This window comes from Phycodurus eques, chromosome 1, assembly GCF_024500275.1.
Source record: "Phycodurus eques isolate BA_2022a chromosome 1, UOR_Pequ_1.1, whole genome shotgun sequence".
NCBI lineage: Eukaryota > Metazoa > Chordata > Actinopteri > Syngnathiformes > Syngnathidae > Phycodurus > Phycodurus eques.
The window spans coordinates 41,855,390-41,878,853 of record NC_084525.1 but is presented as its reverse complement, the minus strand read 5'-3'; the positions used below and the strand labels follow the sequence as shown (position 1 = coordinate 41,878,853).

At 41.9% G+C, this 23,464-nt stretch overlaps 1 protein-coding gene across 7 annotated transcripts in view; it reads left to right on the top strand.

Moving 5' to 3' along the window:
* Positions 1–23,153, top strand: part of atp11a (ATPase phospholipid transporting 11A) — a 53,078-nt gene extending 29,925 nt beyond the window's left edge. Inside the window, exons 2-33 of one of the 7 annotated variants that reach the window (XM_061692498.1) lie at positions 3,984–4,106; positions 5,590–5,679; positions 6,352–6,432; positions 6,506–6,613; positions 7,270–7,398; positions 7,492–7,595; positions 7,711–7,758; positions 7,927–7,991; positions 8,101–8,182; positions 9,350–9,500; positions 9,604–9,801; positions 9,882–9,995; positions 10,107–10,166; positions 10,260–10,426; positions 10,541–10,612; positions 10,741–10,814; positions 10,900–11,003; positions 11,093–11,274; positions 12,930–13,178; positions 13,315–13,492; positions 13,608–13,710; positions 13,798–13,943; positions 14,023–14,082; positions 14,166–14,293; positions 17,531–17,666; positions 18,200–18,223; positions 19,056–19,121; positions 19,198–19,301; positions 19,387–19,552; positions 21,014–21,141; positions 21,803–21,870; positions 22,403–23,151. In XM_061692498.1, the coding sequence (XP_061548482.1) occupies positions 3,984–4,106; positions 5,590–5,679; positions 6,352–6,432; positions 6,506–6,613; positions 7,270–7,398; positions 7,492–7,595; positions 7,711–7,758; positions 7,927–7,991; positions 8,101–8,182; positions 9,350–9,500; positions 9,604–9,801; positions 9,882–9,995; positions 10,107–10,166; positions 10,260–10,426; positions 10,541–10,612; positions 10,741–10,814; positions 10,900–11,003; positions 11,093–11,274; positions 12,930–13,178; positions 13,315–13,492; positions 13,608–13,710; positions 13,798–13,943; positions 14,023–14,082; positions 14,166–14,293; positions 17,531–17,666; positions 18,200–18,223; positions 19,056–19,121; positions 19,198–19,301; positions 19,387–19,552; positions 21,014–21,141; positions 21,803–21,854 (3,492 nt within the window). In that variant the 3' untranslated portion in view covers positions 21,855–21,870; positions 22,403–23,151. Of the gene's footprint in view, positions 1–3,983; positions 4,107–5,589; positions 5,680–6,351; positions 6,433–6,505; positions 6,614–7,269; positions 7,399–7,491; positions 7,596–7,710; positions 7,759–7,926; positions 7,992–8,100; positions 8,183–9,349; positions 9,501–9,603; positions 9,802–9,881; positions 9,996–10,106; positions 10,167–10,259; positions 10,427–10,540; positions 10,613–10,740; positions 10,815–10,899; positions 11,004–11,092; positions 11,275–12,929; positions 13,179–13,314; positions 13,493–13,607; positions 13,711–13,797; positions 13,944–14,022; positions 14,083–14,165; positions 14,294–17,530; positions 17,667–18,199; positions 18,224–19,055; positions 19,122–19,197; positions 19,302–19,386; positions 19,553–20,202; positions 20,293–20,486; positions 20,582–21,013 lie in introns of all 7 variants that reach the window. The other 6 variants (XM_061692506.1, XM_061692513.1, XM_061692523.1 and 3 more) reach the window with 6 other exon arrangements.
* The last annotated feature ends 311 nt before the right edge of the window (positions 23,154–23,464 follow it).

Below are 23,464 nucleotides of genomic sequence, written 5' to 3'. Positions count from 1 at the left end.
GGCTCTGTCAGAGGTGACTGTCTCATTCCTCTGCGCAGGAGCACGTTCAGTAAGTCAGCCTGGTCAGTGAGGAGCGCTGGTGAGTGGAACTCAGTACCTGAGGAGGTTAAACTGCTTACAACATACAAGGCCTTCACAAAAAAACTTACAATGTGGCTAGTTAACACCTATAGCTGCCTAAGTATGTTATGATGGTTTTTTTTTTTTTTGTTATGATCAAATGATTTGTGGTTTTATTCTCTCTTAATAGTATAGTAAGTCTTTTATTACATATCCTGTATTATATTGTCTTGTAGATGTATTTTACTGCTTTTTTACATCATGGCCAGGGGACTACAGATGAAAACTAGCCTTCTGGCTAATTCTGGCTTTTTTAACCATGTGTATTTCATGTTTTATGAAATTGCATTGTCCCCTTTCAAATAAACTGATTAAAAAAATTTTTTTTTTAAAATACACTACAAAGACAATATGTTTAATGTTCAAATTGATAAACTTAAAGATCCTGTACTACGGAAACTAGTTCAAAGTTCAGTTCATAGTTCATAATTTTGACATAATTAAAAAATCTCAACTAACTTCAGCATTCCAAAAATTGACCATTTTTTTCTCAATATGTTGCTATTGGGTTATTCCCCTTAAAATACTGGCATTTCATTTTCCCATTATTGCCACTCATTCAGTCCTCACTAGTACCCAGCTGCAGCATTCACCTTACAATTTAAAAAAACATGAAAACGGGTTGCTTGTATTATCTTTAAAAAAAATGAGGAATTAAAACAAAAAAGGACTTTTGTCCTTAATGTGCAAACAAAAACATGCAAAACAGTATGACAGGAACGATGGTGAAAGGACATTGATAACATTGCATTCCTTGCAACTCTGGCTGATTATATTAACAAAATATTTTATTTTATCTTTTCTTACATTGCTAAAAAAAATGAATTCTATATCATGGCAGTGTGTGTTTTAACTAAGGGATTCTAATCCAAATAATACTTTTCCTAGTAATCAATTTGTACAATTATGAACTGTATTACCAAAGAACCACAGAAGAACACGTTCACTCCCATTTACGCAGTGACCCTGAAGGCACCTCGCATTCTCACGCAGCTGAAACGTACCTGCCATGAATGGCGGCCGTGGCCGCACTGAATCAGTTGCCAAATAGTGTTTATCCGCCTACATATGAAGGCTCGTATATAGTGTGTTCAGACATGTTTTTCCTGCAGGTCCCTCACAAACCCGGCACTCTTGAATGAAAATGAACTTTCTTTCGAAAACCATTGTTTGACCCCAGAATGAGCGCGTTCTCAATTACCTTCATCAGGCAGAAATTAAATAAGTTCAGTTCACGTTTGCACAAAATATAAACGTGTTCATGAACGTTTGTTGATGGAACTCGTTCAACACTGGTTGCACGTGTAAATGTAAAAATACTGATTCCTAATACTGTTGAAATCCCAATCGTTTTTGTTCAGAAATTTCAGTGTGAGAATCATTGCTACAAAAATACAATGACTGAAATAAGTATTTAACACGTCACCATTTTTCTCATTAAATATATTTCCAAAGGTGCTATTGACATGAAAATTTCACCAGATGTTGGGAACAACCCAAGTAATCCATATCCAAAGAAAGTAGTAAAATAAGATCAGAAATTAAGTTGTGTGTAAAAATGTGAAATGACAAAGGGGAAAAAGTATTGAACACGCCAAGTGATATTTAATACTTTGTACAAAACCCCTTGTTTGCAATGACAGCTTCAAGATGCCTCCTGTATGGAGAAACTAGTCGTATGCATCGCTCTGGTGTGATTTTGGCCCATTCCTCCACACAAGCAGTCTTCAAATCTTCAAGGTTCCGTGGGCTTCTTCTATGGACCTTGAGTTTCAGTTCTTTCCACAGCTCTTCAATTGGATTCAATTCAGGTGATTGGCTGGGCCATTCTAGCAGCTTTATTTTTAGTTATTTTTCTTTGAAAGCAATTGAGAGTTTCCTTGGCAGTATGTTTTGGATCATTATCCGGCTGAAATGTCCACCCTCGTTTCGTGTTCATCATCCTCTTAGAATGCAGCAGATTTTTCTCAAGAATGTCTGGGTACATTTGCCCGTTCATCCTTCCTTCAATAATGTGAAGTTATGAAGGCGGATTGCATTACTCACTGTTTTCCTTTGAGCACCTTTGGAAGTATATTTAGTGAGAAAAATGGTGACGTTAAATACTTACTTCAGCCGCTGTACGTATTTACAAAATATATATTATTTTACAGGCGGCACGGTAGTGACTGGTTAGAGCGTCTACCTCACAGCACTGAGGACCAGGGTTCAATCCTTGGCCCCGCCTGTGTGGAGTTTGCATGTTCTCCCCATGCCTGCGTGGGTTTTCTCCGGGCACTCCGGTTTCCTCCCACATACCTAAAACATGCATGGTAGGTTAATTGAAGACTCTAAATTGCCCGTAGGTGTGAATGTGAGTGCAAATGGTTGTTTGTTTATGTGTGCCATGCGATTGGCTAACAACCAGTTCAGGGTGTGCCCCGCCTCCTGCCCGATGATAGCTGGGATGGGTTCCAGCACTCCCGTGACCCTTGTGAGGATAAGCTGCTCAGAAAATGGATGGATGGATATTCTTTTACAAATGATACATGTTTTCAATTGCATAAAATTAACAGGCATCACTTGATGGCAGTTAAAATGTGCATGAAAATAATGGAGGAAAATTGGCATACTGGCAATTATTTATAACTTAAGCCACAAATATACCGGTCCAGCTCACTTAAGATCAAATTGGGGTGAATGTGGCCCATGAAATAAAACGAAATTGACACCCCAGTCTTCAAAAACCTAACATGCATGTTTTTGGAATGTCGGAGAAAGATAGACCACCAGCAGAAACCCCATAAAAGCACAGGGAAAATATGCAAACTCACAGCCAAAACCACAGCCTCGAGTTAAACCCCAAATCTCAGAACTGGGAGGGAGACGTGCTAACCGCTTGTCCGAAAAGAAAGCCATGCTGGAAAAAAATGCCATACATTAGTTCATATTCAAAAAATCTCTCACATGTAGATGAAAAGCACAAAAACAGATGAAGAGAGCACAGAAGGAATAAAGATGATGAACTGAAAACTTTGCTTCAGTAATGACTTCCTCATGCCCATATCTCTCACGCACATAGTTCAGAGGATAAACGTCTCTCAATCTTAGTTAAGGTGGTGCAGATCAATTTGCTGTGTTCATGAGACAAGAAGTGATGACCAGATTATTCAGAACTATTTCTACTGGTGTGCAACACAAACAATCCCACTCGTATAAAGTATTAATTCAATTTGCATAGTTGCAGTATTCACACTGCAAATCGTTCTCAGATGAACTGCATTGAGTACATTTTGAAAATCCACTCTTCACAAAAGGGATGCTGTCCATACACATTCCAATATGCATGAAACATCTGACTTGCATGTTTCAGGTTGAAGAGCAGCATTAGTATACCGCACACGGCACACCTAAACTGTTTTACTCCTTCATTTATTAGTACTGTACCTACAGGAATGTTATCGTGGTCTTAATAACACAAAAATGTCTAAGCATTGTGATAGTTAGTAATATTGTGATGACCAAAGAATGATAACATTCAAGAAAAGAGAAGCACAAAATTGGGGAGTTAGCGGTTTTAATTTGCATGTTTTACACTTTGGATTTTGTGAGTGAACGAGTGTTTGCATCGTCCACATACCAGTCTAAATCACAGACACCGTGTCTGTAAAAGCAAAAGCTGCTGTTCATTGAGGACAAATAACCCATTCAGCTTGACTATTGCCTGTTAGAAATACAGTATTTTGGGTGTCACATGACATGCCACTATTGAAATTTAAACTTTATCTGTAACTTGTGAACCAATCAAAAATAATAAGTTTGCTAATAAAGCTTCTTTGAAGTCACTGTATAGCATCTATGACTTATCATAAATTCCCTTGCAGTGTGTGGGTGAGGAAAACTGGGTGGACAGCAGAACAGTCTACATTGGACACAAGGAGCCTCCTCCAGGAGCAGAAGCCTTCATTCAACAAAGATTCCCAGACAACCGGATAGTGTCATCCAAGGTCAGTGAGAGCGCACACGTGGAGGTCAGTTACACATGGGCCTGATTAATAAAGATCCCAAATAGCGGGCGCTAAATTGCCTGTTCACTCTTAACAGATTGCGTACGCTGTTGGCAAAAGGTATAAAAGTGGTGGAGACCACCGTTTTTAGGTTTAGGAGGTTTAACACTTTAGGTTACGTAGCCCTGATGGGTTTCACCATGGAAAATTTTGGGAGAGCACCGCAAACATAAAATTAAGTTTGAAATGATGGAAATGCAGCACAGTGGACGACTGGTTGCCACATCTGCCTCACAGTTTGGAGACAGAGGTTCAAATCCCGGCCCCGCCTGTGTGGAGTTTGCATGTTCTCCCCGTGCCTGGGTGGGTTTTCTTCCGGGCACTCCGGTTTCCTCCCACATCCCAAAAACATGCGTGGTACGTTGATTGAAGACTCTAAATTGCCTCTAGGTGTGCACGTGAGTGCGAGTGGTTGTTTATTTGTATGTGCCCTGCGATTGGCTGGCGACCAGTTCAGGATGTACCCCGCCTCCTACCCAAAGATAGCTGGGATAGGCTCCAGCAGCCCGCGACCCTAGTGAGGAGAAGCTGCTCAGAAAATGGATGGATGATGGAAATGAAAATGTTAGTTGAAGAGGCAAACAAACACATAACATAGTTAAAGAAAATAATGATGATTTGGTGGGAGCCAGCAACTGCATAAAAGCCATGTTTTGTTTGATTAAACTTATCCTGAGTACGTGGGAATTGGATGTATCTGCCCATCCGGCTAACATTGCGTTTAAAACTTGGGAGCATGCAACCGCAAAACTGCTCTGGGAGAGGTCAGCACCAATTGAAGCAGTTTTCAGAAATGACCCAGACACAAGAAAATGCAGAGTGAACCCTGGTCCTCAGAACTGTGAGGCAGATGCTCTAACCAGTCGTTCACCGTGCCGCAAATTGATGAATTTCTACACATATGGAAAAGATTCATTCTCCACGTTGCCTCTCATTTTGCCTGCGCCTCCCCCTTCCCACAGTACAGCAGTCATCGATTCGCACAGCAGTTTGCCTGTTTTTCAGATGCGCTGTTTAAAGACAAAATAATATCAGTTCTTGCTATTTGTCTCAGGTTTGATTAATCCTATAGTGCATGCTAAATTAATTTATTTGTATCTAGTCCACCCAGAACGGGCAAAATTAACTGCAGTTTTGTCCATTTGGCAGATGCCGTCCTGGGTGTGCCCGTTTACTAGGTCAGCGTCCACATCTGTTTGCGTGAGCAATTAAATTGGTGCCCGTTTTTGCATGCACAAACATTTACGAAATCAAGCCCATAGAGTTTGGAGCTGTACTGCTGTAACTATTCAAACTCCTAGACTAAAAAGTGTGGGTGCATGACTTTGATAATTGGAAGATTTTTAGACATTCAAACATTTATTGAATTTCTTACACTTAATTGTCCCTGATGCATAAACTGACTACTGTTTTGTGTTCCCAGTACACATTTTGGAACTTCATCCCCAAGAATATGTTTGAGCAATTCAGGAGAGTGGCCAACTTCTACTTTCTCATCATATTTCTGGTTCAGGTAAAACGCAACAATAAAGTTATTGTTATTTATAGTTTTATTAAAGAGTATTTCAGCTCGCCATGGTACAGTTTGAAACATATATATATAAATATATATATATATATATATATATATATATATATATATATATAGGTGTGATGGCGATTGCTGCTTCTGTGTAAATAGTCTGACATCAAACTTGTGTGACACTTCAAGTATGTAATATTGCCAATGACATAAACAGGTCAGAAGTACTACAAAGTAAACAATGGATGACAATCAAGGTCACCCATCATTTGATGTTTTTTCTTCTCGGCATGTGGCTGCTATTGCATGAAAAAGTCAAGCTTTGTTTGATAAAATGTGCTTTTTGTGTTCTTCCCATTCCATTCCCATCATAACCCGGAAGTGATGATTCTCTGTTGACCAAACCAATCGTCCAGTGTGTCTAGCACCACCATTTTGGTCCTTTAGCCACTGTACCATTCAGGTTGGCACTCCATTGCAAGGGTTCCATAATGTTGTATTGATTTGGATCAGTTCTTTTTGTACCTTTTGAAATTGTGAAAAATGTGTACTGTATGGAACAGAACAAAATAGCGCTGCTTGCTGGGAATGGGCTAATGTCACCATTGTGCCCTGTTTCAAAGCCGAAAATTGTCTTTCCATTGTGTCTCTTACTCTCTTCAGCTGATCATTGACACACCTACCAGTCCAGTCACCAGTGGACTCCCACTCTTCTTTGTCATCACAGTTACGGCAATCAAACAGGTGAGAGCCAAAGGTCGGATGTCATGTCATGTCCAATGTCGCCATCTGCCATGAGACGCTCTCTGTTTCTCAGGGTTACGAGGACTGGCTGAGACACAAAGCCGACAACGCCGTCAACCAGAGTCCTGTCCATGTGCTGCAACAGGGCAAAGTGATCCGCAAGCAGAGTCACAAGTTGCGGGTGTGTTTGTGTGCATGTGTGTGTCCAAATCAATCACTCTTACCCTGGACGACGTGTTCTATTGCCTCATATCAAAGCAAGGCTTCACCCTCTGAGTCATACACAAGGAGGGGGGGGGGGGGGGAGTACTGTATGTATAGTTGTTAAGAGTTATACCAAGTTCTTTATTATTATTACCCCATACAATGAATTACCTCATAGAGGTATAGATTGACAAGAGCCAGTTGAATGGCCATTACGATCACCAGACCTCTCACCCCAGTGGATTTCTTCTTCTGGGATGGTGTCAAAGATAAACTGGATTTTAAATAAAGCATCCACTGTTGATGACGTGCAAATTTACAAGAGAAGCATGCCAAGAAATTGATTATAACAAAGACCTCTGTACTAAAGTATAGAAACAAGACAACTGGGAGCTCATAAGAGATTGTACTTATTAGTCATTTGTATGTTATTCCAAATGTTTCTTATACAAGCTATTGGGTTTTATTTCATGATAAAAATGTTATAACTACTTTTTTATGTTTTATTTTTTTTTAAACTCTGACACACCTGTATGTGTGTGTCAGGGTTTGGGCCGTACCAAATGCACTTACACACTTACATGGCGAATGGATGAGCGTTAGGTAGTTAGCGCTTTACTCAATTTGCCCCAGGTGGGAGACATAGTCTTTGTGAAGGAAGATGAAACATTTCCCTGCGATCTCATCCTGTTGTCCTCGTCCCGAGATGATGGGACCTGCTATGTCACCACAGCCAGTCTGGATGGTGAGAGCAGTCACAAGGTGCGTGAGCATTTATTCTTATTCTGGACTGTTACTTGAAACAACTCGCCTGTCTCCATTCAGAGTTTGTCTATGTTTTTCCTCCACCCTCAGACATATTATGCAGTGCAGGACACCAAAGCTTACAACGTCGAGAAGGAAGTGGATTCAATCCACGCGACCATCGAATGTGAACAACCACAGCCAGACCTGTACAAGTCAGTGAAACATGCTCCTGCATACGCCAGCCATATAGAATATACTCTTTCTATACTCTTATAGAATACATTTTCTCAACATGTTTCTTCCTGTATTTCTTTTTTTTTCTAATAGGTTTATTGGTCGCATCAACATTTACATGAACAATGAGCCAGTGGCGAGGTAATATTATCTTGTCTACCCTTCACATACAGGGTAGATTGGTGTCTGTCACGTTTTGTAGTCAATGTTAATCTGCAACAGATATTATACAGTATATAGTGAGTTTTTCCCTGTATATTAAGGTCCCGGTGTTCTTGAAAATGCTACTACTGACAATGTTGTTCACAGGCCATTGGGATCAGAGAACGTGCTTCTCAGAGGCGCCACACTGAAGAACACGGGGTACATTTACGGTAAAATAAAACAGAAGGATTTAGGATCATAGTGGCAATGTTGTTTGTCAATGATCCCTGAAGAGGAGATTCTAATCGAACGAATATTTATGTTGCTCTCTTATTGTAGCAGTTGCCATCTATACTGGGATGGAGACAAAGATGGCTCTCAACTACCAGTCCAAGTGTCAGAAACGCTCTGCAGTAGAAAAGTATGTTTTCCATCCATTTCTTAAACCTGTAGACTAGTTACTACTACTACTACTAGATTTCTTAACTCCTTGCTTGATCGTTAGTAGAATGATCTGCATTCATCATACCTTCATCCATCCATTTTCTATTCCGGTTGTCCTCAAAAGGGTGAGCTGGAGCAGATCCCAGGTGATTTTGTGAGGGGCAGGATACACTCTGGACTGGTTGCCAGCCAATCGCAGGGCACATATTGACAAACAACCATTAAAGCTGGCATATTTTACCAAACCAACGTTTTCCAGTATTTGGGACATAATACTGGCTCTATGGCGCCTCAGTAAACATGTGAACTATGAATTAAAATCGTCCACGCATTCCTGAGTTCCAGACGTTTTGAAAATAGTTCTGAAATCGGGTCATTCGAATTTCTCGAGCTTATCTACATCACTAGCGAAGCTCTCCGCCTAGCTCTCCGCTCTCAAGCCAGCGCTGTCAACATAACAAACATGTGTGCTCTCACAAGTGGGTCTTCTACACAGAGGCAACCAGTCAGAGGAAACGGGTCGGTCTTCGCAAAATATGGACATAGCGGATACAAAACTGTGTCAAACAGAAGTAGCAGTCAGAGGGGCCTTTTCTGGACACTCGTATAACAAAACCAAGGTGTATTTTTTTTCTTTTCTTTTTTTGTTAAATGAAATTGACTCTTTTATACTGAGTCTATGTTAGAGAGTCACTCTATGGAGGTCTAAATAGCCAAATATGGGACCTTTAACACTCACATTCACACCTAAGGAACATTTTGAGTATAATTAACCTATGAAGCATGTTTTGGAATGTGGGAGAAAACCGTAAAAAACCCACACAAGCACGGGAAGGACATGCAAATTCCACACAAGAAGGCCAGAGCCCGGATTTGAACCCCAGACCTCATAAATGTGAGACTGATGTGCTAACCGCTCAAGTACCTGGCTCCTGGTTTCTAATCATTCATGGACCATTCGTTGGTCCGCTGTACGGCCTGTGGGTGGATAATGGTTACACTGGCTTGGGAACAATTTGGGTTGCATTGCATGTATGAAAACTGTTATATAAATAAAGTTTGATTGATTGACTTAATATCTAGACAGATTTTGTGCAAAGAGGATTTGTATGGGTGCTTCTCAACAGCTTTTTTTTATTGGCAGGTCAATGAACGCCTATTTGGTGGTCTACCTATGCATTCTAATGAGCAAGGCCTTTATCAACACGGTGCTGAAATATGCGTGGCAAGCTGACCCTATCAGAGACGAGCCCTGGTATGATCAGAGAACTGAGGCAGAGAGGCAGAGGCACATTGTGAGTCTGTTAATTGCAGCAAGTCACTCTGGTGGTTATTATTATCATTTTTTAAAGTGTTATTCCTTTTGGAGCCTCTCACAGTCTACTCTTGCTTCCACAGGTGATCAGGGCCTTCACAGACTTCCTGGCCTTTATGGTCCTATTTAACTACATTATCCCCGTTTCCATGTATGTCACTGTGGAGATGCAGAAGTTTCTGGGCTCCTATTTCATTATGTGGGATGATGAGATGTTTGACCATGAGCTTGGGGAGAGAGCAGTGGTCAACACATCAGACCTGAATGAAGAGCTGGGACAGGTTCCCCACTGTCTTCCTCTGTGTGAAAACATTTCTCCAGATGGCATGCTCTGTACATTTAGTCTTATTATTCTCTCTAGGTGGAGTATGTATTTACTGATAAGACGGGGACGCTGACAGAGAACAACATGGAGTTCATTGAGTGCTGTGTGGATGGACACGTTTATGTAGCCCAAGCGATCTGTAATGGACAGGTAATAATAAAACATATTATGCTTTTTCATCAAACCAAAGGTGAAATATATTTCAGCATGCTCCCCCCCCCCCGATTTATGTTCTGTCCTCTCATTATTTCATATTTCTAGGTGATGCCTGGTGCAGATAGTATGGACATGATTGACACATCACCAGGTCCTGAGGCCAGGGTGAGTGAGGCCACATCCCATATTGAGTGTCTTTATGTACAGTACTTGTCTGTAAGTACATGAGAGTAGCTGTGTTGGCCGTCAAAACAACAGGAGCGCGAGGAGCTGTTTTTCCGCGCGCTGTGTTTATGCCACACTGTGCAAGTGAAAGAGGAGGACACGGTGGACGGCATCAAGCTGGGCATCCACCATGGCAAGTCCACTTCCTTCTACATTTCTTCATCCCCGGACGAGGTGGCGCTTGTGGAGGGCATGAAGAGGTGCCTGACACATACACGCACAAATGAATACTTTGGTCGTAAATATTATGCAGCCTTGCATAAAGACTTGTATTATACAATATATTTGTTGTAATATTTTGTGTTGTGCTGAAGGCTTGGCTTCACATATCTCAGACTCAAGGACAGTCACATGGAGATATTGAACAGAGAGGAGAAAATTGAGAGGTTAGTGTCCCCTTTTGAAACAGTTTTTATCTATCAACCCCTCTGCTGCAGAAGATTGTTAGTCTGTGTTTATTAAGTGGTTAATTGGATGCAGTGCAGCCACACTGTTGTTTTTTTCTCCCCATCAGGTTTGAACTCCTGGAAGTTCTAACCTTTGATTCAGTCAGACGGCGGATGAGCGTCATTGTTAGGGCCAGCACTGGTAATATGGATATTAAGTTGGGGTTACTCATGAGATGTCTCTATTATATATTTCTTCTTCTTTGTTTATGTGCCCATGTGTGAAGGTGAGCTGTACCTTTTCTGCAAAGGAGCAGACTCGTCCATCTTCCCAAGGGTCATATCAGGCAAGGTGGATCAAGTCAGAGCTCGGGTTGAGCACAATGCAGTGGTGAGAGCTCACACTCAAACACATACAAAGACATAATGCACTGCATTTCTCTTCTGTATTTAGCTTACCTCAACTGAATCTCTCCCCAGGAGGGTCTTAGGACACTCTGTGTGGCATATCGGCCTCTCAGTCCAGCACAGTACCAGGAGGTCTGCCTGCTCTTAAGTGGAGCCAAGTTGGCACTACAGGACAGGGACAAACGGCTGGCAGAGGCTTACGACATTATTGAGAAAGACCTCATCCTGCTGGGAGCCACTGCTGTGGAAGACAGGTAGCTGACAGCATGAGCATATTTGATCTGTTCCTAAATCATTTGGTATGTAGTACTGGTGATCTCGATTTAGCACTTTCTGTGTGGTGTTTACATGTTCTCCCTGTGCTTGGGTGAGTTTTCTACAGGTACTCAGGCTTCATTACCCGTTCCAAAGGCATGTGGGCTATCTTAACTTAAAGACTCCTAAATTGCCCATAGTGAGTGTGAATGGCTGTTTGTCTTTATTAGCGGTGCAGCAGTGAATCAATTAATCAACGACTAATCATCCATTCATCCATCCATTTTCTTTACCGCGTATCCTCACTAGGGTCGCGGGCTGCTGGAGCCTATCCCAGCTATCTCCGGGCGGGCAGGGCACATAGAAACAAACAACCATTCGCACTCACATTCACACCTACGGGCAATTTAGAGTTTTCAATCGACCTACCACGCATGTTTTGGGGATGTGGTAGGAAACCGCAGTGCCCGGAGAAAACCCTCACAGGCACAGGGAGAACATGCAAACTCCACACAGGCGGGGCCGGGATTTGAACTCCGGTCCCCATAAGTTCGAGGCAGATGTGCTAACCAGTCGTGCACCGTGCCGACGACGACTACCCAGTTATCAAATTAATTGACAACTGTTTTGATAATCAATTAATCGTTTAGAGCCATTATTTAGCTAAAAATGGTCCCAATCCTCTAATTTTAGCATCTCAACTGTAAATATTCTCTTTCTGTCTTATATTTTGTGTTTAATCGAAATTAGACATTTGCAAACATCTTAGTTTTACTTTGGAAATCAGCTATCAACAGTTTCCCCTATTTTCTGACATGTTAAGGAACAACTGAGTGATAATCAATTTATGAAAAAATAATAGTCAGTTCAATCTATTATGGAAATAATCTTTATTTGCAGCCCGAGTATGAATAACTTGTAATTGACATGTAGTTGAACCTGAATCTGTATCAAACCAGTAGCCCTTAGCATTAATCAGTACCCAAGAAGTAGCGCTTTTTCAAATACACTTCACTCCCTCTCATGTGATATTGCTTAATTGTTTATTTTGTCTTGTTTAACCATTAAGCAATACGGAATGAACAACAATAATCATTTAATAAACCGTAATCGGGATAAAAATAATTTTGCAGTATACTTTAATGCCAACTCACTTTTTATCCAAAGTGATTGAATAATCTATTCTAAAAATATTCAATAGCTGCAGCCCCCGTCTATATGTGCCCTGTGATCTACTGAGAACCAGTCCAGAGCGTACACCGCCGATTGCTCAAAGTTAGCTGAGATAAGCTTCAGCTCATTTGTAACGTTAAACTGGATAGGTGGTAGAAAATGGATGGATGGATGGATGGATGGTATTCTTGGCCTCTCTTCCAACATCCCACAGCATCAGCTATGGATTTTATACGTGCACCGTAACAACTTCTTTCCCGACTTGCAGTTTTCTGAATTATGCAAGTGGTAATTCATTCCAAGACATTGTTAGCTTGGAAGGCATTGCCGGTCAACTTGTGCTATGTAGAGAGTGAAGCAGGGAGAAAATAGTCAGGCGTTTGAACCTTTGGTGTTTAGTCACAATTGTGGTTCTATAGCTGCTGCAAATGATGGGTTCCTTACTATTTCCTCGACCTTTCCTTGAACTTGACCATTACAGACTGCAAGAAAAAGCAGCAGACACCATTGAGTCTCTGCACAAGGCTGGTATGAAAGTATGGGTGCTGACCGGTGACAAGATGGAGACGGCATCTGCCACTTGCTACGCCAGCAAACTTTTCCACCGCAACACGCAAATCCTGGAGCTGACTACCAAGCGGACAGAGGAACAGAGCCTTCATGATGTCCTGTTTGATCTGAGCAGAACGGTCCTCAGGCAACACGGTGGCATGACCAGGGATATTTCTGGGTGTGTTTGAATGTTTTCAAAGATATCAGCAGCTTTCTGGGGATTGCAGCTGAAAGTTATTGTCCATCAGAAATGATTTTTTAACATCAGCACTGTTAGTCCACAAAGTGTGATCTTGTAGGTCTTGTGACTGCAGTTTATCAGGTGACTACATGGACTATGGCCTCATCATCGATGGTGCCACCCTCTCAACGGTGATGAAGCCAGGCCAGGAGGACTCCAACTCAGGGAACTACAAAGAGATCTTTCTAGAAATTTGCCGTAACTGCAGTGCCGTACTCTGCTGTCGAATGGCACCTCTTCAGAAAGCGCAGGTACAAACGCAACGTCTTCCCCTGAATTTGATGAGTTCATGTTATAAAATGGGAAAGCAAGGAGTACTGGTGTTCACTCATCACGTCACATTACTTGGATCTTGGACCTTTCTAGATTGTGAAACTGATCAAGGCCTCCAAGGAGCATCCCATCACACTAGCCGTTGGAGATGGCGCCAATGATGTTAGCATGATCCTCGAAGCCCACGTTGGCATAGGTTAGCACATCTTTTAACACTTTACACTTGCAAGCATTTCAGGCTGAGGAACATTTCAATGACAACATAACTGGCCTTCTCCTTCAGGTATCATGGGTAAAGAGGGACGTCAGGCTGTGAGGAACAGTGACTATGCCATCCCGAAATTCAAACACCTCAAGAAGATTCTCCTTGTCCATGGACACTATTACTACATACGCATATCTGAACTTGTTCAGTACTTCTTTTACAAGGTACTGTCTAGTGTGGATTGATTGTTGTTTTCATGCAAAGTACAATAGACTGACCGTGCTTATGCTTCTCTTCCCGCAGAATGTCTGTTTCATCTTTCCGCAGTTCCTATACCAGTTCTTCTGTGGTTTCTCACAACAGGTAAAGACACGCACATACACACAGCAAAGTACACAAAGTCACCACAACAGATGTAATGTATCATTGTCTCTCCTCATCCTCAGCCACTGTATGATACAGCCTACTTGACTCTGTACAACATCAGCTTCACTTCGCTGCCCATTCTGCTCTACAGTCTCATCGAGCAGCACATCAACATGGACATCCTGAAGAAGGATCCATCTCTGTACAGGTTAGGGCTCGTGATAGTTGACTTTCTTCTTTGCATCCAGAATAGTCAGCAGGGTCAATGAAGACCGTGGTCATCTGACATGGGCATTTTCTGAGACTACAACACACTGTTAAAGCAACACCTCCAAAAAACACTTATCCAGCAAAAGATACAGTTACCTGTAGGTCCAGGAATGATTGGGTAGTGACATAGATGTATTATTTTGCCTGGATACACCACCATAATTAAATAAAAAGAGCAAAAATGTCACTTAACTAAGTGAACGTACTGTGCATAAAACAGTTTGTAAATGGCGACTAACATATTTAGGTTGAATGAAATTAAATTAAAGTCGACTTTTCAATTTCACCTGGGTTGTTGTACTTGAAATCCATTGTGTTTAAACATTGGGGAAATTTGTCCCAAAAAATTGTCCAAATATTTCTGACATACAATGGGAGGAAAAGTATGCAAACCCTTTGGAATATCATAAATTTCAGCATAAATTGGTCATCAAATGTAGTCTGATCTTCATCTAAATCACAAGAATTCAAAAAGAGTCTACTTAAACGAATAGCACACGAACAATTATATGTTTTCATATTTTTTATTGAAAAGATTCCTAGGATGCCTGGTGTGAATAGGTCTCCTGATGTCATGCCACAGCATCTCAATCGGGTTGAGATCAGGACTTTATATATATATATATATATATATATATATATATATATATATATATATATATATATATATATATATATATATATATATATATATATATATATATATATATCCTGCAACACCATATACTGCTAGCCTGAAAAGGAGCGGGAAGAAATTCAACTTATTTAGATCCTACCCCTTGACCATTACCTAACCTACATTATCCATCAAGAAGTGTGGAGAAGTGCCAAATACAGTACATACGACTGTAGCGCATATTGGTTTGGATGAAAACGTTATTAATTGAGGAGAAAATAATAAGCCCGAACAGACGCCTGGGTTACCTCCGGTTTAGCTTCATTTTAAGTTTAAGCGTTAAAATAAAATTATTTTATCTCGAAAAGGGGCACCACGTTTCTTTTTAGATGTATAAAACGTCAGGACAAAGTGACGAAAAACCTCTATGTCTCATAATCTGAAGGTTGTTACAGGAATTAGATAAGAGTTCTCGATAACCAGAGGTCTTTTGTCGAACCCAAACACACACAACTGATACAGGTAGTGGATTTTTATAGAAAATTTAATGAGATCTAACAGGGGAATCTACAGGGGAGCAATGCAGAGAAAAGCAAAACAAAGGACAGACAAACATTGGCAAAGGAGACTGACTTGTAATGTGAGGGTGGAAATGAGCATGGGATGACAATGCATAAAGCTGGGGATTCCTGTTCTCGTTAATTTAAACACAAATATGCACCAATCTGTACTTTTAGTAGACCGCAAGTTGGACTTACGCGCGTGGAACACAATTTATGCAGGCTGGTAGATCTCCCGAATGTTTAGCCGGTCCGGTCCGCACGGGGAACAGGTGGATTTGGCAGAAAAAGGGAGGAAGGAAAAAGAAAAAGCAAGGAAAAGAGTTCCAAGGCAGGGCGGCCGAAGCCCGGGTGTCGCTGTTCGCAAGACACTCGGAGCAGATGTCCGCCGCCCTTTTCCTTCCCAATGGAGCTTGCCCAGACACCCAAAAGGGTAGCTAGGGCACTGGCAGGGTGCCCTGCGGCAGGGAAGGGTCTGAGAGGTGGGGCCAGTCTTTGGCAACAAAGTGGGGACTCCAAGCTTTATACCCATCCAAAAAAAAGGGGGTGGTTCCCCCCACCCCCCGGGGCCAAAAGTGGAGCTAGATCGCCTCTTAATGTTAGTTTTCCATCCTATTGTTTTGTGGTTTAAAACCAGTAGGATAAAATATTACTTATTGGATTTAAGATAACAAGACCAGTTTCCAGCTTTGCATTGTCACACACACATCCTCTTTAATCCCTGTAATGAATGTTTCAATTGTACGCAGTTGTTGAGAACACTGTAATATTTGCAATGTAGCATTGTGTTGTCTCATCTGGTTCAGTTGACAAACAGATTTGACATCAGACATTCAAATTTGCAGAAATAGTGGCACTGTTGTGATGGTAAAATTGGGAGCGTTCATGCAAAGTCCTTAAAATATCATGCAACATTCAAATTCGGTGAAGATTGTGATTCGTTCCCCGGAGTTGCAGTAGCTCTCCACCGCCTCTGGGTGTCACTCATGCTCCACCCAGACAAAAGGATCAAATGGCCCTGTGGCTTTTATCTTGGCATGCGTGGGAGTCCAGGTTTCTGGGGTAGCTGCTCATTGATTGGAGTCGGGTGAGGAGTCAGGATTCCTAGTCTCCGTTTGGATGAGCTCCTTCGGACTGTCTGGTAATTCATTTAGCATCCATGTGAGATAAATCAGGCATCCCCGTGGCTGTCTGTCTCGGCGGTGGAGCGAAGACAGGGAATGCAGTCCGAGGTCGGTGGTCATGGTGCCATCTGGCGAGAGCATGTCCGCTACACAACATACAAACAATGCATATATACCGCCCCCAAAAAATGCAGTATCACTTATAAACACTTGCACCTACATCCCTATGTACACACACAATTATTCATATACATATTGTGCATCTGTCCTCCCTTTCCCCCTACCCTATTTGCAACCTATTTTTATACATTCTTTTAAAGAGGTTTATGTTTGGACATTGCTTTAATTCCTCACTCATCCTGGTCCACAGTTTCACACCACAACTTGACAAAAAAAATTTCCTGGTTGTGCACATGTGTAATATTTTAGTTGTGCTGACCCCTCAAAAGGTAATTACCTTTACTTTTTCCTCCCTGTCCTGTGAATGTTTACATTATTTTAAAAAAAAAACATACAATTGTTTGTGTGGTATTAGTTTAAACAGACTCGCTTTGTTTAAATGTGTTTTGGATGAAGATCAGACTACATTTGATGACCAACGCATGCAGAATTTTAAGATATTACAAAGGGTTCGCATACTTTTTCCTCCCACTGGAAAATTGCTCCTAAGTGCCTGTTGGGCAGAATACAGTAGACTAGATGACATGAAAATATGGTTAAAAAAAATAAAAAATCTCTATTTATTTGCTAAATTGAAAAAAAAAAAAAAAACTCTCTCAAATGATTTGATAACATCCTGATCACTGGAGACTAATGAAGTATTGATTGCTAGATGTGTTGTTGCTCAACATCATGGTTTATCTTTATCTCCACAGAGACATTGCCAAGAACTCGTTACTGCGGTGGCCCACCTTCATATACTGGACTGTCTTAGGTGTATATGATGCCATTGTGATGTTCTTTGGGGCTTACTTCCTGTTTGACAACACCACCTTCACCAGCAACGGACAGGTAGCACCGATGTCGTCCACAACAGCACTCTTGCTTAGTCTGTTTTAGGTCACAGTTGAGATTGCCAAAACGACTGACAAAAAAAAAATAAAATAAAATAAGAAAAAGGGGAAAAAATAGGCCCAGGTAAGGAAATAATAACACGAAATATAAATTCATACAACAAGCCACAATCAGCTTGAACCTCTTGTCGAATTATAATAGTTTAATCTTAGTTTTTTCAAGGTGCAATGTCCAGGTGCTAATCTACTGTACAATAGTGCCAGATGGGTGTTAGATATCAGAGAGCATTTTAGACTGTCTCCTCAAATGTCGCCATCATCAGTCTGCCTCCTTTCATTCTTGGCTGGTGTTACTGTCCTAAAACTTTCTCAGCTTCTTTATTATTTTTCTTTGCATCAGTTTCTTTATTTTTTCTCTCCAGTCAGCAGACTGTTGTTTAGTTGTCATTATTTTCTTTTTCTGGCTCTCGTTTTCCTCTCCTCTTACCTTTGTGTTGCCTTTTCTTTATGCTTCTCTTGTCCTCGTCCCAGCTAATGACAACCAACACACAGATGGTAAGCTTGGCCACGTGTCACTGTCACCGCTCCAAGATTCACAGTTCAACCCCGTCACACTGCCTCATACAAAACCAACCGTTGCCCGCTCACTTCATCTCATGTACCTCTCTTTGATGCTTGCTGCAGACCCACCAGCTGTAGGCTGGTAGCATAGTCAACCATACTCATGTGTTCTCTTATTCCAAACCCCCTTGTACAGTTGTTGTATGTGTGTGATACATAGAAGAACACAAAGAAATATAATTAGACAGATGGTGTTGTCTGCGTCCATTCTTAAGAGAAGAATTAAGAAATTGATAAGTGAGTCTTGTGTACTCTGTAAGTACTGCGAGAAGATTTGTGTTGTTGTTGACGTAGGGAAGTGAAGTGTTTGAAAGGTTACTTGGCACCTTGTGACTTTGTTGTTTATGTTGTATTCTACCCACTAATGGCCATTAGCTATTATGAGCTTGATGAGAGAATTGAAATGGATTCAACTTGCAAAAAGTAGGTGTTTTGCGTACTTGGTGCAGAACCAAACAATAATATGCGCAAAAGCAGGGTCCAGGGTTATTAATTAATTGTTTGTTCTTCGTTTATTTACCCAACATTGTGTTAATTTGACTATTGCATACTCAAGTATCATTTTCACATCACCTGTTGTCCCTCCCTCCGCTTCATGTTGCTCTTCACCATCTGTTTGATTGATTGACTTGTTGATTTTGTGCACACATTTTTCACATATAGAATGAGATTTACTTGTATGTTTTACTGTACAATATGTGTTTTGTAGTATTCGATTAATGTATTAATTGGACAGGAGACAGGAACAACTTATTTTTTTCGGCAGATGTTTGGAAACTGGACCTTTGGGACGCTGGTCTTTACGGTGCTGGTCTTCACCGTTACGTTCAAGGTACACCATACACGCTCAAAGGCACATGCGCATAAATGCACGCTCACACACATTGACATGTCTTGTATCCCTCCAGTTGGCCCTCGATACCCATTACTGGACCTGGATCAACCACTTTGTAATATGGGGCTCACTTATCTTCTTTATGGTGTTCTCCCTGCTGTGGGGCGGAATCATCTGGTAGGCTTGGTACTTCCTGGTTTTTGCAATTGTCAGCTGTTCTCCCAGGTGAACGAGTTGTCCCGACATGTCCCGTGTCCTGCAGGCCTTTTCTCAACTACCAGAGGATGTACTATGTATTCATGCAGATGTTGTCTAGTGGGCCTGCCTGGCTCAGCATAGCACTGCTGATGACAGCCAGTCTGCTACCGGATGTGCTTAAGAAGGTCATTTGGAGGACACTGTGGCCCACTACAACAGAACGTATACAGGTGAGCTTTTCCCTAGTGGTGTGAGTTATTCGCGGGTTGCCCAACTCACCAGATTTGCCTCCAGCATTAATAGTGTAGTTTAAAGCTTGGCCAGACTGTGACAGTGTAATTTCTAATTCCTGGCTGTGGATCAGCAGATGTATGCAGGACTCGGCTATGTTCCTGCTCTTGAGGATGTAAGTCAGTCAGCGTACCTGCGTGCATGTCCATGCTTTTGTTATTTATTTATTTATTTTACTTCATTTCAGACGAGTGAAATAGTCTTTTTGTTTGCACCGGGTGTGACTGAAATCTGTAGAAGTGTTTATTTTAAAATTGTTTTCTTAATTTTGTCACAAACAAACAAAATGTAAGCTGAAGTGCATTTATTGACTTCCTGTGTGGCCTTGCAGGGCCAGATCTGTGATCTAAACCTTCTCATGTCCCTTTACCTGTGGAGCTTGTAATCCACCCAATTGATCCTAAAATGTTTCTCTCACTCTCTTACCTTCAGTTTTAATAACTGTATCTCTTAAATACTTGACACCTTTTTATAGATCTGAAAAATCCTCTAAGCTTTAACCTTCTGTCTTTCCCTTCCCTTCTTTTCCTCACCATCATCTGACTTCCTGGTTCCTCCTTCCCCCCCTGCAATTCTGCTCCCCTGCCAGATGAAACGTCGGTGCCTTGCCTCTCAGCCTTCCACCATCTTTATGCTGTCTCAGACCTCCAGCAGAATCAGTTTCTAACCCTACCCTGAGGTGACCCGTCCGCTGCCTTTCCTTTCCTTTCAGCCCGCCCACACTTCCTCTCTCCTGCCACATTCCTTTCAATGTATTCATTTGCATGAAACTGAAGTCACATCTGGATTCACCTCGAAGAGAAAAACTGTGTGTGTGTGTGTGAGTGTGTGTGTGTGTGTGTGTGTGTGTGTGTGGTGTGTTTGTGTATGCAGCATGTGACAGATAATAGAGCTTATGAGGAGGCCGAAGCCTGCCTGAGTTCTGACTCCTTGCTCGGTGTCACACAAGCCTAGAAGGCTTCAGCATGGTAATGCTTATCTTTGGGTGCGTGTCTTGGTCTAATAAATGTGGTTGTTCTGCATCAATGAAGTTTGAGCCTGACTACGAGGTGGTTGAGCATGTGTGTGGGCCGCTTGGGTGGTTTGATATGTTTGGATTTCTCGGGCCCTCTGGTGACTGAGTGTACCCTTTTTAATGAAACCTCCGTGGGGCTGAACGCTCATGTTTCTATTTGCATGGTTTGGTTGTTAATAAGGAAGCTGTAAAGGTTGACGCAACATCCCAGTTGACCAATCAGAGTAAAAACATCAAGTATTGCTAATTTAGTCAATTCAGTCATTTAGCTGGAAGCACGCTGTGAATGCTAAAGGAAACTCTGAACCCAACTGGGATGTTTGTGTAGCTCCTCCGCAGCCATCCAGAATTATAATCTTTTTTCTCCATTCTGATACTCACACAGAATGCTGATAAACTCTACAAGGGTCAGCTTTCTGAGTTCACACCGCTGTCGTCTATCCATGCCGCTCCCAAGGCTGGCAGCCGCCGTCGAGGTTCCGGCAACCACAGGAACACGCCTAACCCTACAAGGTCTGAACCTTTTACCAAGAAAGCCATGTTGACGTGCTGGCAAAGGCCACAAGACTATCGCACCTTCGCGCCACTGCTGGGATTCACTGATGTCAACCGCACCTCAAGGCAGGGCCACACCTACAGTGGGGCAGGGCCGGAGACCTCGGTGTAATTCATTAATTGTTATAAAACAACAGTTTTTTGAGCAGAACTAATTGAATTCTGTTCAAATGGACCAGAATCTTCAAAGTCGAGCTAAGCTAGTTTACCAATGTCACTGAGCTGGAGTAACAGAATATGTCGCTAATAGAAGGTATGTGTAACCCAACTGCAAGGTGTTGAAAGTGACCTTCATGACTGTTCCCAAGTCAGCAGCTCAGCATGGCACAAAGCATTGTGGGATGGCTGCAAAGAGGACTACATTCCAAGAAGGGCTCAGTGTCACAGCATCACAGTTGAAGATTATCACTGGAAACACGCGCACTGGCCCTTTAATTCTGAAGTGCAATTGGAAAGTTAAAATATGTTGTTGTTGTTGTTGTTTTGGTATTATGTTGGTTAATCAACCATTGTCATCTATGCAGACTGACATTGCGATGATGACGACCATGAGCTGAGCAAACGTCTCCCTCTCCTTGCTTCCTCTTTCTCACTGTCTGTGTGCTCTGTGTCTTCATAGGACTAACTGGTCATGCCTGCATGCAAATACATTGTCCCGAAACACTTCATAGGACTCACTGCAACAGTGTAAGAAAGGCGTCTCTGTAGAGGGCTGAGGCCTACGTCTTTACAGTTGTAGGCCTCGCCACGTACCTAGTCTAGCTAGTGTCTAGCATATAGACAACATTACAGTATGTATTGTGATTTCCCTGTGTATAGTAGATATTATGATAGCATGTTTTCTGCCAGCGCTTTACCTGTCACCCTTTAGTTGTGGCCCTTTTTCCAAGGAATCTTCTGCTAGCAGTGGTAGTTTTGACTGTGTGCTAGCTGTCTCGTTGCCTTCACGTTGTGTGGTGAATACTGCATTGCTCATAATTACCGTAGGTACAGAGTGACAACGTGACATCGTAGAGGCTACTGCTGGCTTACTGTGCTGTGAATCGGTCTATATGCCTGAGATGGTCAAATGTTTGTCACAGAAGTGTATTTTTTTTATACGGCTCAGAGTATACCCTGAGTAGCAAATATCCCTATTTATCCAATTGCCACGTGCGAGTTTCAACTGCCTCCTCTCCTGTCTTCTTTCTCTCTCTTTCTCCTTCACATTGTCCTCCAGTTGTTGTCTCTGTGACAATAACGCTGCCGATGTGGTCCAGCCCACGTGACCACCAGCTTCACTTTGTCTGATCTTCATCGTGGCGTGTTGCTGCCGCGCCAGTTCGTGAATAGAAGTAGAGGAAGTGCTCCTCTCTACTTGTTGTCTCTGAACCAAAGCCTTTTCCCTGCTTCTGATCTTTGTAGCTGCTTCCTGTTAGGTGCCTTGTGCTAGCTGATATCTCTGCGATGCAGAGTGTGTGTGTGCGTGTGTGTGTGTGTGTGTGTGTGTGTGTGTGTGTGTGTGTGTGTCACTTAGCAGGTGAATGTAAGCACATCTCACTCCAAAAAGCACTGGAAACCAATCAAAGAACAAACTGCACAAAATGTTCAACCACTTACGTATAATTTCATTGTTTGTATGTATTTTTTTTAAATGTTTTATATGCTGCACATGTGGGAAGACTTATTCAATTGCTGTCAACCAAATTGGGACTTTGTAATGTACATGTATTTCTTACATGAGCATCACTATTTGAACTTGTGTTGCAGTTAGCCCATGACAGAAGCTGTTCATTTACATTTGTATCTGATTTCCTCATGTACCTTTTAGTTAGACTGTGGTACTTAAATTTTACTATCTGGTGACAGTATTGATTTGAAACCAATAAACTGGATTGGGATGGACAAAACACTTGACTGTATGTTTGTGTGGAAAAGCTTTAAAAGATTAAGAAAAATGCTCTTGATGTTACCTGCAGAAAACTGTCTTTGTCTGATGATGTGCCTTTTGCTATAAAAGCTTCCAAAGCTATCTCGCTGGAATCGGGGGGGGGGGGGGGGGGGGGGGGGGGGGGGGGGTCGACGATACTGCAGCACCAATCAAACTTGTTCTGTCAAGGCCATCCAAACTGACAACCTTCAAGTAGAATGTTAAAATGTTCACATTGTTGAAAAGTGTACTGTGTTTGTGTGTGCGCGTTTCTGTGTGGCAGTAGGCATACATTTTTAAACGTGCATATTGTCAAAGTTGGCCGAACGCTGTACTCTACTAAAATGCCCTCCAAATTGTTGTGCGTTTCTG